The 18152-nt window shown below is 32.9% G+C and overlaps 3 protein-coding genes across 5 annotated transcripts; 2 read left to right on the top strand and 1 right to left on the bottom strand.

Annotated features, from left to right (window-relative positions):
- Positions 1-511: 511 nt before the first annotated feature.
- Positions 512-2881, top strand: LOC140807990 (7-deoxyloganetic acid glucosyl transferase-like). Its single transcript, XM_073164980.1, has 2 exons — positions 512-1099; positions 1769-2881. The coding sequence occupies exons 1-2, from the start codon at positions 571-573 to the stop codon at positions 2704-2706; spliced, it is 1467 nt and encodes a 488-aa protein (XP_073021081.1). The 5' UTR covers positions 512-570; the 3' UTR covers positions 2707-2881.
- Positions 2882-4346: 1465 nt separating this feature from the next.
- On the bottom strand, positions 4347-10545 carry LOC140807677 (glucan endo-1,3-beta-glucosidase 4-like). 3 transcript variants are annotated; one of them, XM_073164625.1, is made up of 6 exons: positions 10293-10545; positions 8968-9050; positions 7541-7639; positions 5763-7007; positions 4938-4965; positions 4347-4643 (listed from the first exon to the last, which is right to left on the bottom strand). In XM_073164625.1, the coding sequence occupies exons 3-6, from the start codon at positions 7605-7607 to the stop codon at positions 4487-4489; spliced, it is 1497 nt and encodes a 498-aa protein (XP_073020726.1). In that variant the 5' UTR covers positions 7608-7639; positions 8968-9050; positions 10293-10545; the 3' UTR covers positions 4347-4486. The 3 variants fall into 3 exon arrangements, with proteins under 3 accessions (XP_073020726.1, XP_073020724.1, XP_073020725.1); XM_073164623.1 differs by having other exon boundaries at positions 7541-7647; positions 10293-10544; XM_073164624.1 differs by lacking the exon at positions 10293-10545 and adding an exon at positions 9966-10144 and having other exon boundaries at positions 7541-7647.
- A 5640-nt stretch (positions 10546-16185) lies between these two features.
- LOC140807722 (UDP-glycosyltransferase 76B1-like) lies at positions 16186-17978 on the top strand. Its single transcript, XM_073164683.1, has 2 exons — positions 16186-16808; positions 16887-17978. Exons 1-2 carry the CDS (start codon positions 16313-16315, stop codon positions 17777-17779), a joined length of 1389 nt encoding a protein of 462 aa, XP_073020784.1. The 5' UTR covers positions 16186-16312; the 3' UTR covers positions 17780-17978.
- The last annotated feature ends 174 nt before the right edge of the window (positions 17979-18152 follow it).

Consider the following 18152-nt stretch of genomic DNA (forward strand, 5'->3'; position numbering starts at 1 on the left):
ACGAGCCCGCTTAACAAGCCGAGCTCGAGCCTCATAATAAAAGTTCGAATCGAATTCGAACATATATAATCATAAACAAGCCGAGCTCAAACCTGATACCGTTTAACTTGTTTATATCCCTATTAATAATGATACACTATGTAATATGTTATATTTCAAGGTGAAAATTATTTTTTAGGACATTAACTTGACTCATTTTTGGTTTTAATCTACTAAATTTTCAATTGTTTCGTTTTGATATAATAACTTTTATTTTTTCGAATTTTTTGATTAAAATGCTGACGTGATATTTGACAAGTGAATATTTTTCGATGTCACATCAATATTTTCCAATATCACCTCGTCATTTTTCGATATCATACAAGCAATTACACTAAAATAACAAAAATTAGTAAAATAGTAAATCAAAACTATTCATTGAAAACTTAATTAATCAAACTCCAAAATTAAAGAAGTTGAAGGGAATAAAAAACTATTCCCTTTTTTACCTGTTTGGATAAAAAGGGCAAGCACCGTTATTATTGAAAACAAGAAGAGAAATCAATCATCGAATATACTTGCACCAAAGATATGCTCCAGTCTCCATCCCCGATGACCCGATCCCCGATCCCGCCGCACGTACTCCTCTTCCCACTACCCCTCCAAGGCCCCGTAAACTCCATGCTCAAGCTCGCCGAGCTTCTCTGTCTAGCAGATCTCCACATAACCTTCGTGGTCACAGACTACATCAACTCTCGCCTCCAGCGCCACTCCAACTTCCAGTCCCGTTTCGACCACTACCCGAATTTCCAAATCAAGACTGTGTCAGATGGGCTGCCGGAGGATCACCCCCGGGGGGACAAATTCATCGAGCTGTTCGATTCCTTGAAGCGTAAAACCAAGCCTTTGTTTAAGGAGATGCTGAGCTCTGGGTGCCTGGAGTCGGATTCTCGCCGGAGAGTGTCGTGTATCGTTGCCGATGGCATTCTGGGATTCACGTGCGATGTGGGGAACGAGCTTGGGATTCCTGTTTTCTACGTGAGGACGATCAGTGCTTGCTGCCTTTGGGTGTTCTTCTGTCTTCCCAAGCTTATTGAAGCTGGAGAGATTCCCTTCAATGGTATTTGAAATATCGTTTTATAAATTGATTTAATTTTGATTTTTTTCCATCGACTAGTTAAATTTTAGTCTTTAGTATTAATACTTCTATTGATATGATGTCATTTCAATTTTTTGACAAAAAAATATGAAAATTGCAAAAAGAAGCAAAATAATTGGACTGAAATTTGAATAATTAAAGCTCAAAAACCAATTTTACTATTTTCTATTCATTTAGTCAGATTTTTATTGTTATTCATGTTCAATGTGCAAAACTTCTTTTAAACTAAAATAACCGATTGAATTGAACTAGTTTAGTGATTCATTTCAGTGATAAGATTACTATTTTTAGAATAACTGTTAGATTAATCGGGTTTGGGTTTTTTTTTCTTCTCAAAATGGTTTGTGTTTTCTACATGTTTTGATTCATTTAGTTTCGTTCTTCAAAAAGATCGGTTCCGTTACCGCGGTTTTTGTTAAAAAAGAATTGAATCTTTTCGTTTTTTAAGATAATTTTTGTTGTTGGTTGGTTCATTGATAAGTTTGGTTGGTTAAAATTTTGAAAATTAGTTATTGGTATATAGTGCTAATTTATTGGTGTGAGTTATACTGGTAAAATCTAACTATTTAAATAATTTCTTGATAGGTCTCAAGTTCTTTGTCAACTTCATTTAATCTTGTTTTCTTGTAGGAGATGATATGGATGAGCTGATAAAGAGTGTACCGGGAATGGAAAGATTTCTCCGGCGTCGTGATCTGCCGAGTTTTTGCCGATCTGGCAACATAGCTGACCAGAATATCCTATTGTATAGAACGGAATGTGATGAAATACCACGAGCCTATGGTCTTATACTTAACACGTTTGAAGAACTAGAAGGTCCGATCCTTTCTGAGATTCGTAGTTTGTGTCCGAATATTTACACCATAGGACCGCTACATGCCCATCTGACAGCGAAACTAGCCGCTCGAGGGTCATCGCAGCCCACTTTTTCGAATAGTTTGTGGGAAGAGGACCAGACCTGCGTGGCATGGCTCGATGCACAACCGTCGAAATCTGTGATTTATGTGAGTTTTGGAAGTCTTGTTAATATAACAAGTGAGCAATATATGGAGTTCTGGCATGGTTTGGTAAACAGTGGTCAGAGATTCCTTTGGGTCATACGGCCGGATTCCATCCTTAACAAGGACTCGGGGAGTCGAATTCCAGACGAGCTATCCGAAGGTACGAAAGAGAGGGGGTATATAGTCGACTGGGCACCTCAAGAAGAGGTTTTAGCCCATCCATCTGTTGGCGGATTCTTGACTCACAGCGGATGGAACTCGACTTTAGAGAGCGTGTTTGAAGGCTTGCCGATGATTTGCTGGCCTTATTTCCTCGATCAACAAGTCAACAGCCGGTTCGTTGGGAACGTATGGAATCTCGGATTGGATATGAAAGACACTTGTGACAGGAATCTTGTGGAGAAAATGGTCAGGGATCTTATGGAGGTGAGAAAGGGGGAGTTCTTGCAAAGGGCTGATCAGATGGCGAAATCGGCTAAACGATGCTTGGTTGAAGGCGGATCGTCGTATAATAGTTTCGAACGTTTGGTAATAGACATAGAATCCATGGATGCACAAGTTTCTTAAGATTGATTGATTGTTACATGCTCTTGTTATCATCAAATAACAGTCCCATGTTAAATCTTTTGTGATGTTACTGAACAGGTTTCAATTGTCCCATGATTTATGCATTAATTAGTGAAACTTGTTAGGTTGCATTTGGATCTAAACGATCGGAGGAATAACTATATTTGAAATTCACTATTGAAATTGTTTGACTTGATATACATGAATTTCTTGGATTTTGTCGAGATAAAATTAAAAAAAAAAATGAAATTCATCTGTGAAACAGTACAATCTCCAAACCATAGCATGGAACAATATCTATAGAAGCATTTTCTGTTACATTTTCTATCGTGCAAAAATATTTGATTTAATCGTTCTTAATTTTCATTGTTTGAAAGGTGGATTTTACATGAAATAAATTTAACAAAAACTTGTGCAAACGGTCTCACGTGTCTTATTTTGTGAAACAGATCTATTATTTGGGTCATCAATGAAAAATATTACTTTTTATGCTAAGATTATTAGTTTTTATTGTGAATATCGATAGGATTGACACGTCTCACAGATAAAGATTCGTGAAACCGTCTCACAAGAGACCTACTCAATAAAATTTATCATATATATTTGTATAATAAAAATATAGCATAACATAAAACACAGGATTGGAATAAAGTGACAAAAGTATATACAGCATACAATTTCTTTTTCAGGCGTGAATCCTTTTGCTTTATTCATGTTCCTTCCTTCCCTCCACATAAAGTGACTTTCATCTTTTTTAATCTTTAGAGAACCGGCATATTCAATTTCGGGAAGAAAAAAAAACACCATTTGTAGAGATAAATTACTAAAAATATTGATATAAAACTAAAATAATGTTTACAAATACAAAAAAAGTTATATAATCAATCGAGGGAGTGTTGCAAAGTGAAAAGTTAAAAATCGTGATTGAATATTGTGGGTACAATAATTGTCTTTGTTTGATAGAGCGATCGAACCGTGGTGCTTGAGTTGCTGTGCGGTTTAAAAGATTTGAGTTGCACCATTACCACCAGCTATAGCTTTTGGTAAAGCAGCAAGCGTTCGGTTCTACAATTGGTATCAGAGCTAAGGTCAGGGGTTTGATTCTCATTGATTGCAAGGAGTGCAATTATTGAGAAAGAGATTGTGAGATGCAATAATTGTCCTTACTTGGTAGAGCGATCGAATCGTGGTGCTTGAGCTGTTGTGCGGTTTAAAAGATTTAAATTGCACCATTACCATCAGCTATAGCTTTTAATAAAACGGCAAACGTTCGGTCCGACAAATAATATTTCATAAATAATTGATTTTTAATATTAACTTGTTATTAAAATCACTTTGTAGAAACAAAATCAACGGCCCGTCGTCTTCTGGATTTCAATTAAACGGAGTTTACAAATAGTTTTGATTTAAGAACCCACAAAACTGCTTTTTTTTTTTTGAAGCCAAAAAATAATAATTGCATTTTTTTATGCTTGATTGCCAACACTTCCCAGTCATTGTAATCTTTTTGCTAAGAGTACATTTTTATTATTAATTTTAGTGTAATAACTAGAGTATAAACTTCAGTATTTTTTGGCTATCAGAATTTTGAGCAAAAAATCAATTGTACCAAAACCAAGTTCCAAATCAAGATTGTATCCTCTGAATTAAAATTTGAACTCAAAGTCAAATATCAAAATGTTGCTAGAATCTAGTGCATAAACTATGATCACAATCTCAGCGTGTTAATGAAAAACTCATCAATCTTTTATATAAAAAAAATCATGATTTCCGGTTTCGACTACGGAATGTTTCTCAGATTCATATGAAGTAAAAACAAAGTAGAAATCATCACAACTACCAGAACAGAATGGACCAAGTTCTTTGAGCTTCCTGAGGATGGACCGATGGGTCCGAACGCTGGAGGTTGAAACACTCCGCCGGTGCTAGCATTCGAACTGCGCTCAAAACGCAAAGCAAGCATACACAGTTAAAAGTCCAAAAATATATTTTTTTCAAAGACTACACTTTATCTTTAATATCATACGATCGTGATTTAGTTATATCCCAATATATTTCACCTGTCATAAGTGATCATTGTATTCTAGATTAAAAGGTATCAGCAGAATTTTAGTTCTATTAATACTGTATCATGAATAGAGGTCCTATGTACGTATTTGGCTGATTATTCTTTTGTATTTCATTACATGTTGATCAGACAAACGACACTGAAAACGGCGGGGTGCACTTACCTCCCCGTGAATCTACAGGAGCCATAACCTGCAAGTTAACAGATGGAGAAAGGAACGTTACCAAACATGAATATCTTATAATTCTCTGCAGCATGGAATGAATTAAAAACATGTTCACGGAAGTTTTTGGAAACAAAAAATTTTCAACTATCGACTTCCGGTTTCCAAGATTTAAAGAATTCCACAACTTAGTTGCAGCTCCACGAAACCGACATCATAAGGAATCGGTTTTGTTTGCCAGTATCAGAATACAACCTTTACCAACAAATTTTCATGTTTCCATGCATCAAATTTTGTAGAATCTAGATATCTTGAACATATAATCATATATTTCATAATTGTGGATTGTGATGAGGTAGCGTATCGGTATCACAGTTAAAATACCGAGAGCTAGTAAGCAGTCAGTTGCCAAACTAAAAAAGGAATAGAAACGGTATTCAGGAAAAATAAATAATAGATATTAACGCAGTAATATGAAATATTCAATGATCAAAAGCCAAAAGGTGCAAATATTACTTTAAAAAAATATGGCTTCTGTGGCAATAAACTCATAAATTCAATATTAAAGACAGGAGCTCTTAAGTTCAAAATACCCGGTGTGCTATATCTTTTCGGTTCGCATGGGTAATCTTTTTTTATGCTTTGTTGGCTTATATTCAATTGACATCCATGTGTGATCTTTGGACATAGAATCGGCACATATATACTTCAGTCTCAAGCTTACATGCACATGTGCGTTAAGATTTAAAACTATTATTTAGCAAGCTCCCATAAGCTCAAATTTTTTAAAAAAAATAGTTTCTAGAATAAATTAAATCAACTTACTAGGATCCACAGTAGTTGTCGTAGCTGTGCCGCCAAAGTCACAAGTCCCACCAGAATTCCACTTCTTCTGATAGTAATCATTGTAAGCATAAGAAGCGTGATTTTGCAATGTATCGGGGAAGTAACAGGGCTGTCCTTGCTGGATAGCTCGGCAATCTGATCGACCAGCCCCACATGCCCAATTGAGCCCATCTCGAAGCAATCTCTCATCCCCACCCGGTTTAGCAATACAAAATACGGAAGAAAAATTGGGAAGTTCATCCGAAACACTCAAACTTATGTCATAGACAGTGGTACCATTGGTGAAAAGCACACCCCAGTTTTTCTCTGAAACAGGCCCCGGCCTCTGATCTTCATTAAAGAGCTCGTAAATATAAGCATTTATTGGAATGGCCTGCTGACTCGGGGGACCTGAATCATTTGACACACGACGGATCAAGTTGTTATTATATGCTTCCGCATTTTGGGCAGTAGCATCAGGTTCATTGGCACCACCGAACCATGGCCAACCAGTTTCAGTCACAAGAATTGGGATTCTTGAAAAGTTGAGAGCAGCTATAGAATAGTAAGTGGCATCTACCAAAGCATCCAACATATTGTCGTAACGGAAAAGAGTGTTAGGATCCACAATTTGTTTGACCGAGGAGAGTGGTTGGAGAAGCGCGTAATCGAGAGGAAAAATGCCACCGCTCTTAACATATTCATAATAAGGATAAGCATTTAACATGTAAAAGGAATTTGTGTTTTTCAAGAATTGAAGGATCAGGAAAATAGTAGAGTTCCACGTCGTGTTAAAGGTGGCAGTCGAAGGAGGAAAAGCTCTAGGAATTATATCCATTGAATGTGGGGTCGACACTTTAATTAGATGGTTCAGATTTGATGCAACTAAGGCTTTATACAGGTAATTCATAGCAGGGACTAAGATTGGTGCGGCATTAGGGATAGAAGTAAGAACCTCACTCCCAACAGAAATTGCTGTAATATTGGTCGAGGGGACATAAGCTGCAACATTCTTATTAATCCACGCTGCTGCCGCAGAAGCTGATTCCCCGAGACCTAGCACTTCCTCATTTGTGACACTAACCATGACTTCAATGCCAGTGTTTGATAGTGCATTCAGCATGTGTGAATCAGCATCAAAAAGGCGGATATGAGTCAATTTTTGAGCTTTAAGGATCGCAACAATATCAGCAGCCGAAGGTAGGTTTGAAACCTCAGTTCCAATATTTATCCCAATAAAGGCCCCTGCATATGAATTTCAATGCAGTTTTCTTAGTAAATTATAGACGAAAAAATAGGTTCTAATGATTGCTAGAGGATCACACCTATGAAATTGTACTAAAAGCTTTGGCAGGTAGTGTTGATGGTGCACCATAAATCTGTCAGTTCTAAATTTCGACAACTATGCGATATAAGTTCACACACAGTATACTGGCAACAATTATCGCTACCCAACAATTATATAAATTGCTGATTAATTTAATTGCTATTTACATCCCTCAAAAATCTGGAAAAATATTAATCTATTAACTTACGATAAGAGAAATGTATGGCAATTTTGACAAAAAAGAAAGACATGCACAAGAAAATGAACTCTTTTGACTAGAAATCAAACGGTGCAGAGGGGACTAAAAATAATCATCTAGAAGTTCATCCTGTAAAACACAGTTAAATAATCTCCGAAAATGAGTTTACATTACGAAGATAGTAACTTTAAAACCAGGTTACGAGTCAAAGACAAGAATCAGGTGAACAAAAAATTGAGTCTACCGATCGACCTGCGGAATTGAAGAATACTCCACAACACAGTATGAGAGCTTGAATCCATATTTTAAAATTCGTCATCAAGCTTCACAGGATTGCACTTTTGCCTTCAGCTAACTAACTGAAATTCAATTAAATTGAAACTGTAAATGGTAGATCAACAAACGCCAATATAAAGTTATGTATCACATAATCATATAAATGGCTTTAAAACCTCTGAAATTCCTGACGGCTACAACCTTATACTGCATCCAACTTAACTCATAAATCAAAGGATTATAAGATAAAACCTTTCATATCCTCTAAATTTAGTTAACCAAAAAACATTATATACTAACAGAAAATTCATGAAATTGAGTGATAAAATAGAAGTTACACATTACTATTTTTATCAGGGGAATGCAAAAGTTTGGTTCAACCAAACTAACGGATCGAACTCAGATATTCGGCTGTTATTTCAAAAACCGGCTTAGAAATTTTGAGTTTATCATTTGTTTCGATTACTTTGGCTCGGTTTTGATTTTATTTTCCAAAAACCAAATAAATCGAATTTTATGGGAAAAATAAACTTATACATATTTTCATTTGATAATTATGGTTAGTTGGATTGTTTTCATTATTTCGGTTAGTTCAGGTTGATAAAATTTAATAGATTGGTTCGATTAGTTTGAACATAAGTTCGGAGAGTTCAGTTATTCAAATATCAGTTCTACCAATGTTCAATCAACATCATCTCATCTTCATCATCATTATTATTTAACAAATAATAAATTTAGACATGGACCACTCAGTAAAGGACAGCTATCACTCTTTGTAAGACAGCACTACACACAATAAAACGCCAAAATTTATGACAAATCCAAGGTTGGAATATTCTTGGATTATTGTTACTTTTTGTAATGAATTCTAACCATTAATTCTAATTCATTCTCATGGTCACAAGAATCACAAATACTATTGCTAGAAGTGAAATGGACTAATACAGTTACTAGAATGAAGAGACTACAATGAATTCTATTTTTATTTAATTAGGAAAAAGTTTAATCATTAATTCCACTTCATTCTCTATCATAATCAAGATATTATTATTATTATTATTATTATTATTATTATTCAATCATTAATTCTTTCATTCTATATGATGATACACTTCTGCTATAAGACAAGTACATTTTTAGAATTTGAAGAAAACAACTATTATTATTGTTGTTATAACGTATTATTACATATAGATACGTCGATATTATCATTATTATTCGATTTTTTGCCTACCAATAGTCAAATATCACTTCTGTATAGGTGAACGTACACATGTAGTATAATAATGATTATTATAGAATGTGAAAATGCTACAAAATGGGTCTATATTGTTCATTTCTTTTTAAAACATTATTATTTTCGAATAGCTGTAAGTTTGTTTTATCATATTTAGTATACATACCTATAGGGGAAGTCTTGAGTATCCTTGTGGAAGGTGAAAGGTTTCGTCGATAACTCCAACCGCTGATAGATCTACTTTAATCCCTGTTTAAAAAACATACAGAGTAAATCAACATGAAGCCTATGAAACTTCCAAAGTTGTTGTTTTTTTGTTAACATATACTTTAAGAAATGTCTCTAAGGAAAATTATTTAACATGCATCAATCAAAGGAGATAACTCGGCAAATTTTGTTGGGACCGATTGACCTCCTACTACCTTCGTCAGTGAATGTAATCAAGTATCCATCTGTATTTTTTTAAAACAGAAATAACACATCAAGTATCCATCTGTATTCTTAAAGTATATGATCAAACTTCATTATACATCAAGTCCTTCTCCACCTTCAGTACCCGTACTCTAAATGCAAATTTTGAATATGAAATCATCAACTCGTAAGGAAAGTTGGAAGTTTCACTAGACCAAATAGAATTGTCAAATAATCCGTCAATAAATGAATGCGGCAAACCCCATGGGAACTGAACAAAGAAAGAGTCTTTGTATGATCCAAAAATCGAAATCAAACTCATTGTTTGATAAACCTACTCATTTACGAGCTCGCAAAATCCGCGGACATGATTTGGAAGAGTAATTAAGAAAGCAAATGACACATGTCTAAAATTAAAATATCAACTTGCAACTTGTAGTGGTAGAGATTAATTTGCTGATCAAATCATGAAGATAGTATATAAGCACACCCAAGAAAATGGAAATGTGTACAATGCCGTTAAACAAAGCGAGACGGTAATAATCGAAGTTGTATACATATAAAATGAAGTTTTTGGTGGACTTCAGCATTCTTATTCGTTATGATTTTATTGCATTCACTACTTCGTTCTTCCGAGGAACTGCAAAAGGTGCACAAGAAACCAATCCCCAGAACTCATGATTCAAAATATGTATAAAAAAAATCAAGTAAAGTGGATTATTTAGATATCAACTGATAGGAAAAAAAATTCACCATAATTTACTTCAGAATATCTGCAACAAAATCCATCCACATGTAATGCAATTGAGCCATCTCAATACTTGAAGAATATTTTACCATCTTTTAAACTTTAACAACTTCGAATTCCAGGAAAACGTAGAACCACCATATTTGTTCTTAAAGTAGCAAAGCAACACCATCACACACAATAATCCCAAAATCAAAAAATAACCAAAGGCAAAAATTTGACAAATCACTAACTTCAGACCGAAAACCCACCACTATGATTCAACAGCAACTCAAAATCTTTACAAATGGAAGCTCAAATTCTTTAAAAAAAAAATAGTGACAAAAGCTCACCTCAACATATAAGTGAAACTGATATAACTTTGAACTTTTCCAGCAATTCTCAATGGATTAAAGGTTGCAACTTTTCGAAAATATGAAGATGTGGTTTTCTTTCTATGGTGAAAAGGAGATGGAAGGGCTAGAGAAGCCGAAAGGTAATTCAAAAAAAAAAAAAGTGGAAATGGAAGTGGAAAAAGGAGCTCGAGAGATTCTTGAAATTCAAACAAAAAAAGTAGCTGAGAAAAGGGCAGATGAGTTGGACACGTGTGGGAGACAGAGAAGTGTGGCAAATGTGCAAGATTCCAATTTTTACCCCGAATTGCACTCTGTCAGAAGGTGAATGTCTTGTAAGACAAAAATAACATGTTATTTTTAACTCCAATTATTACAAAATCTAAGCCAAATGATATTGAATCCTAATTTTTACACGAATAATTGTGAATTTTAAAAAAATCGAATGAGAGAATTGTTTTTGACGTGTAATGGTAAAAGATCAAAGTGGGTCAATGTGAGAACATTCGTCATCAAATTGACAGCCTTGAATGATAATAATTGCAATCAATTAAATAATAGTACTCTTTTTTAGTTACTGGCAATTATTCTCGCATTAAATTATGTGCCCTCTCAGCTTCTCACACGAACGAAATGGTTTTAAAGACAAAAATTTGTGTGAGACGATCACGGGTTGTATGTGTGAGACGAATCTCTTATTTGAGTCATTCATGAAAAAATATTACTTTTTAGGCTAAGAATATTACTTTTTATTGTGAATATAGATATGTTTGACTCATCTCACAGATTATGATCCGTGAGACGGTCTCACATAAAACTCATTCATGATTCAAATGTCTCCAAATAATATCGAGAAAAAAATGTCTCCAAGTAAATACTTTTATGTCTAAATAATCATATTTTCCATAAACATCGAATTTTACTCTATAAATTAGGTTTTTTTCCCATTATTTAGGTTTATAAAATACGACGTTTTTTATTGTGAATATAGATATGTTTGACTCATCTCACAGATTATAATCCGTGAGACGGTCTCACATAAAACTCATTCATGATTCAAATGTCTCCAAATAATATCGAGAAAAAAATGTCTCCAAGTAAATACTTTTATGTCTAAATAATCATATTTTCCATAAACATCGAATTTTACTCTATAAATTAGGTTTTTTTCCCATTATTTAGGTTTATAAAATACGACATGCATGCCTAGACTTGAGCTGATTTTTCAGATTGATTTAGATCCAAGTTCAATCTTTTAACTATACAAAATCAGTATAATTCTTTATTATCTGACAATCAACTGTAGGTGTCAAGATTCATGAAACTTGTCATCTGATTGATAAAGACTCTAGTATTACTGTTGAATGACGATATCGAATGCGTATTTTGGAATTTAATAAATATGTTTTTTTAGATACAAATTCAGACTCTTCCATATACCAGCTGTAATAAATGTCTTTTTAGTATGTAATAAATATGTTCTAACATAAGTTGCAATATATATATATATGTATAATGAGGGTGGGAAAAAGATAATATATTTTTAAAAATGGGTAACATATGTATAGTTTAACATAAATCAAGATACTACGTAATAATAATAGTATATTATTTTGCGTGGGGACAAACTTTTTCCTTAACATAGATATAATTGAACATGAAGATTAAACATCATTTATAATAAGACCGATTTGGGGATAATCATTGAGCTATAGTACTTTGATTATTGAAATATTGAGTACCGCAAAATTAAATCTGGTTTGGTTTTCAAACCAAGCGAAAGACACTCAAATAAACTTTCGTATTAAACATTTTGAAAACTTATAAAATATATACAATTTGAACGTGTAACGATATATTTGGTTAAAGCATTTTATTAAAAAATTATTATGCGATATTTTTTGTATTTGAAGAACACGTAAAATGATTCAAAAATGCATCTTAAAAATAGTAGTAGTAATTAAATGTAATAAATAAATAAACATGAATTTATTTATGGATGTTCGAAAATTAACAACTCCTACGTAACTCCTTCTTCCACCTGAGAAAAATTCACTAGAAGACTTTGATTTATGCAAATTCTCGTACAAATTCATTTCAACTTAGAACTTATCTATTACCTAATTTAAACTCCAGCACACTCGATTATCAGTTGCAACCTCACAATTCGTAATGTTTAATGTCTCTTATGCCAATACTACAAGCACAATTTTTAATATCTTTGTGTGGAGATTTGCTCAAGTAAACTTTGAAGTCTAACTCTCGTGTATATGTGTGAGTGATTGTCTGTATATATATTAAATGTATCATCACACTTGGATTTGTTCTCATTCTAACTAAATTATTCATGTAGACTGCCCATAATTGAATCATCTTCCAAAGGTTGTATTTAATCTTCAATATGTTGTATATATAGTCTTCAATAATGATATATATGTTAGACACAAGAATATGATCGTTTGAAAATGTTGTGTATAGATTATATAACATTGCAACGATCAAATTCGCGCTCTAGCCATTTTCTGAAACTGAGTTGTTATCAGATCGAGTTGATTAAACTGTGATGATATGATGGTCTGATCTTGTATGTTATGAGCTTGAGTTGTTGGCTTGATCTGAGTTGTTCAAAGTGAGTTGTTGCCCAGCAAGTACAAGTCGAGTTTTTGGTTTTGCTTTGTTATAGTTCTTTATTCGTAGATTTTTGGGCAAAGTGATAAACATGAAAATTTGAGTCATTTCTCTTAGATTTCCATGGAGTCAACAATTACTCAATTCCAAGTTTATTTGAGAAAGATGTGCTTGACAAATCAGGTTGTTAGAAATCTGGAACTTGTTTTTTATTATGTGCAGAACCGACAATTTAACCGTAGTTTGACAGCTTTTTATTTTTGTGCTCCTATTCATACTATGACTTGTGAAGATTTGTATATCGTTATCTTAAATTTATAATGTATATTGAATCGTTCTATTTTAATAAATGAGCTGAGATATATGACCAAAATATAATAACGGTTCCATTCAAGCTAATTGATATTTTTGTTTTCATCAAATCAATATTGCGACTAATATTTCGTCCAGATAACTTTCAAACCAACTGAGCTGTTGAGATATATGACTCATGTAAAATTGTGTTTTCTATTTAGTTTTTTCGGCGGCTTGTCATTTGCATTATCGAGCTGTGATGTAGCATCAAAAAACCATAGCTCGTTAGATTTTCGACTTGGTTGATTTCGAATTTCAGCTTCCAACTTGATATATTAACTTGAAATTTGATTAAATATGTTAGAAACATAATAAAAAAAAATTATTATCATCAAAATTTAAATTGTTTATGTTTCTAAACACTGTACTCCAAACATGGTTTACATAGCTAGAGTAAATCATATAATATAGCAAAAAAATAATATAACAATCGGAGTTTCTTAATATAAAGATGCTTTTTGAATCCGAGTTCCAAATTGAAAATAAAATCAAAATCGAATTCCCATTTTCTTTAGTTGATTTTTTTTTTAAAACAATAAACGAAAACGTAAAGATCCTACCAATTTGGATAACCTGTCTTATTTGGTGTCATCCCCATGTGCTGAGAGCAACTCCAACCCTACACCAAAATGGTGTAAAACACCATTTTGGTGCAAAGTTAATTGCTCCAACCCAACACTATATTTGACACCAATATAGAGTATTGCTACAGTGTTGCACCAAATTTGATGCAACACTGTAGCAATAGCGTTGTGTTTTTATTTTTTTTTATTTTTTGTAATTTTATTTATTGTAGTTTTACTTACTCTAAATATTATATAATTAATTTTATAATCTAATTTAATTAAAAAAATGTATTATTTCAAACAATAAATTTTAACAAAGTGATTTTAAAAAACTTGGATATTTTAATTTAATACATAATTAATAAAGATAATATTATTATGTTAATAAATTATTTGTGATAAATTAGTTGTAGTAAATAAAATAGTATAAAATATGCCATGAATATCTTAATTATGTAGTTTTAATTAAATTAATTAATATTGAATACAAAGATATAAGTACAAAAAAAATTAAGATTTCAAACACTAGTTTTTTGAAAATCAAAGAAAATGATACAAAATTAAATAAACAAACATAAAAAACACTACATTATTAAAATTGACATTACAATACAACATAAAATAAAATAAGATGACAACACTTAAAATCTAAGATAATGATACAATATAAACCTAAACAAGATAACAACAAATTATTAAAAATCATACCACAATACAATAAAATAAGGATGACAAACACTTAAATTTAAAACGGAGGTATTAGTGATATTTTAATTATTGTGTTTATAAATATTTTGTGAAATAAATTATTTGTTGTTAATAAAATAATAGAGAATATTCCGAGAATATTTTTTTTAATGTAGAGTTTAGAGTTGATGGGTTGGAGATGAATTTTATATTTGGTGTAAGAATTACACTATTTTAAAGTTAGTGCGACACTAAGATAGCGTAATGGGTTGGAGATGACCTAAAAAGACTCTTGCACCACATCAAAAGTCGGGATATTTTATTTTTTAATTTCAATTAACTATTTTTTTAAGAAAATAATCTTCTCAAATACACTTGAAGAGGTCATTTTATCAAAAAAAAGAGTTGACCGAAGTTATTTAACCCATTTTTCCTCAAAATCCTGGATAAAATAATTAATACTGAACCAATGTTTTGAATTTTATCTTATTATTTTTTGTGGAATATTTTTATTTTATCTTATGTAAGATTTACATTTTGATATAAATACTTTTATGTACTATATCTAAACAAGAAGATCGGAACTTCAGAATTCTGGTGCACAATTCCTTCTATATTTCATTATTCACAAAAACTCTTGTGAGACAGTCTCACGGATCATTTTTGTGAAACAAATATTCTATATTTGTCATCCACGAAAAAATATTATTTTTATGTCAAATTTATTAATTTTATTATAAATATGGATATAATTGATATATCTAATGAATAAAGATCCGTGAAACCGTTTATGAAAAACCTACTCTTCATTATTATGTCGATATTTTGGAATTCATTGGATTATTTAAAAAAATTACAGATTATTGATATATATATATATTTAAAATACAAAATTTGGGAATTCATTTAAATTATTTTTATGTCATCGAATTTATTATTATTTTTTATGAATAAAAGGGCCAATTTTATTTTCACGCCGGACCCTTGAAAGTTTACGACCAGCCCTTATTGAACGTTGATTAGTTTTGAATTGTTAACATATTTTCTCATTATCATATTTTCTTGTTCCATCCCATTTATTTCTTGCTTTTTCAACCTCATTTTGTACTTTCTTTCTATATATAAAGAATTGAATTGAGAAGAATTTGGCGAAAGAGAATGAAAATGAAAGAAATTGTGATTTTTTTTAAAGTATAAATGAAGTCAATTTATAAGAGTATGGTTGAATTTTCAAAATATAATCGTTGATGATTTTTCTGAATTTTTTAATTTAAATTCAGATTATTTTTCATTTTCTTTGATGATTTATGATTTTAAACTATATTTTAATTTTTTTTAAAATAAAGGTTGAGTTTAATCTTGGCCGTTGATATGCAACAACCAGATCATCCTAGCCGTTTTTTTTTCCTTTCATTTTTAAATTATAATATTAGTTTCATCGTTGATTTAAATTATATATATATATATATATATAAGTTTTGATACGCTGCATCTATCGTGTATACCTATGTGAGCACAGATGAGGTGTCACTCACCCATTAAATGTGATGAAATATAAAAAAATTGTGCATCCGATGAGTGAGTGACACCTCATCGATGCTCATATATCCATTTAAAGCGGAGGAAACAAGCAGGAACTCGCGTTTTACTCCTGTTGGTTCCATGGCAGCCTCCTATGTTGACTCGATGACTTTCTACATCATTCACGCTTCTTCTGCTACTTTATCTGTTCCAAGAAACAGAGCAACATTTCTTCAGTGAAAAAAGCTCGAGGACCGAGTATCCATGGCGGATAATCCCAGCAAATCCATCTCACAAAACACAAATACACATAGAGTAATCCTCTTCCCGCTACCATTTCAAGGCCACATGAATCCGATGATTCAGCTCGCCAACATACTCCACTCCAGAGGCTTCACAATCTCCATCCTACACCATCAATACAACTCCCCGGATCCATCCAAGTACCCTCACTTCTCGTTTCACCTTATCCCCGGCGGATTATCGGAGGATCAATTGGACAAAGATGAGCCTCTGAGTGCCATCCTTCTCATCAACACCGACTGTATCAAGCCCACTCGCGATTGCTTGGGGAAGCTATTGTCAACCCATGATGATACTGCTTGTATAATTATGGATGCTAATATGTTTTCCTCGCAAGCTGTTGTGGAGGGTCTTGGGATACCAAGGCTTGTGCTCAGGACTAGTAGTGTTTGTTCGTTTCTAGCCTTTGCCATTCTTCCTGTTCTTCGAGAAAATGGGTTCTACTCTGGTGATCTGGGTATGCTTTAATTTCTTTGGGTTAATTTGTTGTGTTCGAGAAAAGATTATTGACCCTTTTTTTATTTTTATTTATCAGATTCTAGAGGGGAGGATCCAGTTCTTGAGCTACCACCACTTAGAGTAAAAGACGTACAAGCAATTCACGTCCAGAGCCTGGATTTTACGCTGAAGATCATATCTAATATATTGGAAGGAGCAAAGACAGCATCAGGCCTCATTTTCAATACGATCAAAGATCTTGAAGAGCCATATCTCGCCGATTTTCATGAGCCTTTTCGTGTTCCTACGTTTTTAATCGGGCCGTTTCACAAATTCTTTTCGGCAGCCTCGAGCAGTTTCTTGACACAAGATAGAAGCTCTGTTTCCTGGCTGGATACCCAAAAACCGGGTTCTGTTCTCTATGTTAGCTTTGGGAGTGCTGCAACCATCGACGGAGAGAGTCTAAGAGAAATGACTCGGGGTCTAGCCAGTAGTATGCAGCCATTCTTGTGGGTGGTCAGGCCTGGATTAGTCCAAGGCTCGGAATGGCTCGAATCGTTGCCGAATGAATTCATGGAGGTTGTTAGTCAAAGAGGATATATTGTCAAATGGGCACCTCAGCAAGAAGTGTTGTCTCATCCCGCCGTTGGTGGATTTTGGACTCACAGCGGATGGAACTCCATTCTCGAGAGTGTTTGTGAAGGTGTTCCCATGATATGCTCGTCTTTTTTCGGAGACCAGAAAGTGAATTCCCGATACGTAACTGATGCCTGGAAACTTGGGATCAAATTGGAACATGGGTTCGAAAGAGAGGAGATTGAATCAGCAATCAGAAAAATAATGCTTGATAAAGAAGGCCAAGAAATAAGAGAAAGAGCTCTGTGTTTGAAGGAGAAAATAGATGTTTCCTTAAAAACAGACGGTTCTTCAAGCCAATCTCTGAATGCTTTATCTGATCTCATCTCTTCGTTTAAATCTTCTGGTGCTTAAAAGTTTTAACAGCTGATCCTCGGCTGTTGTCGTGTCTCTTGTTTTTCACAAATTAGGACAGAATCTCAAAAATTGTGTGGAAATTGTAATATGTTATTGTATTATCGAAAGACAAACATATATTAAAAAAATACGGGTTAATTATCAGAATGTTGGATTAACAAAAATACAGGTTAATAAATAAATCTTTTTCGGGTCATTGTATGTGTATTTATTAGTTCAAATATCTAAAAATATTGGTAGAAATGAACAAAATTATCTGTTTTATTGCCTTGTTTTAAAAACTTATTAATATGTATAATTTTAATATTGACTTAAAACTATATATCCATCTTAAAAAATTTCCAATAATTGTAAATTAGAAAAAAAAAAC

The sequence above is a fragment of the Primulina eburnea genome, chromosome 12 (genome assembly GCF_022965805.1).
Source record: "Primulina eburnea isolate SZY01 chromosome 12, ASM2296580v1, whole genome shotgun sequence".
NCBI lineage: Eukaryota > Viridiplantae > Streptophyta > Magnoliopsida > Lamiales > Gesneriaceae > Primulina > Primulina eburnea.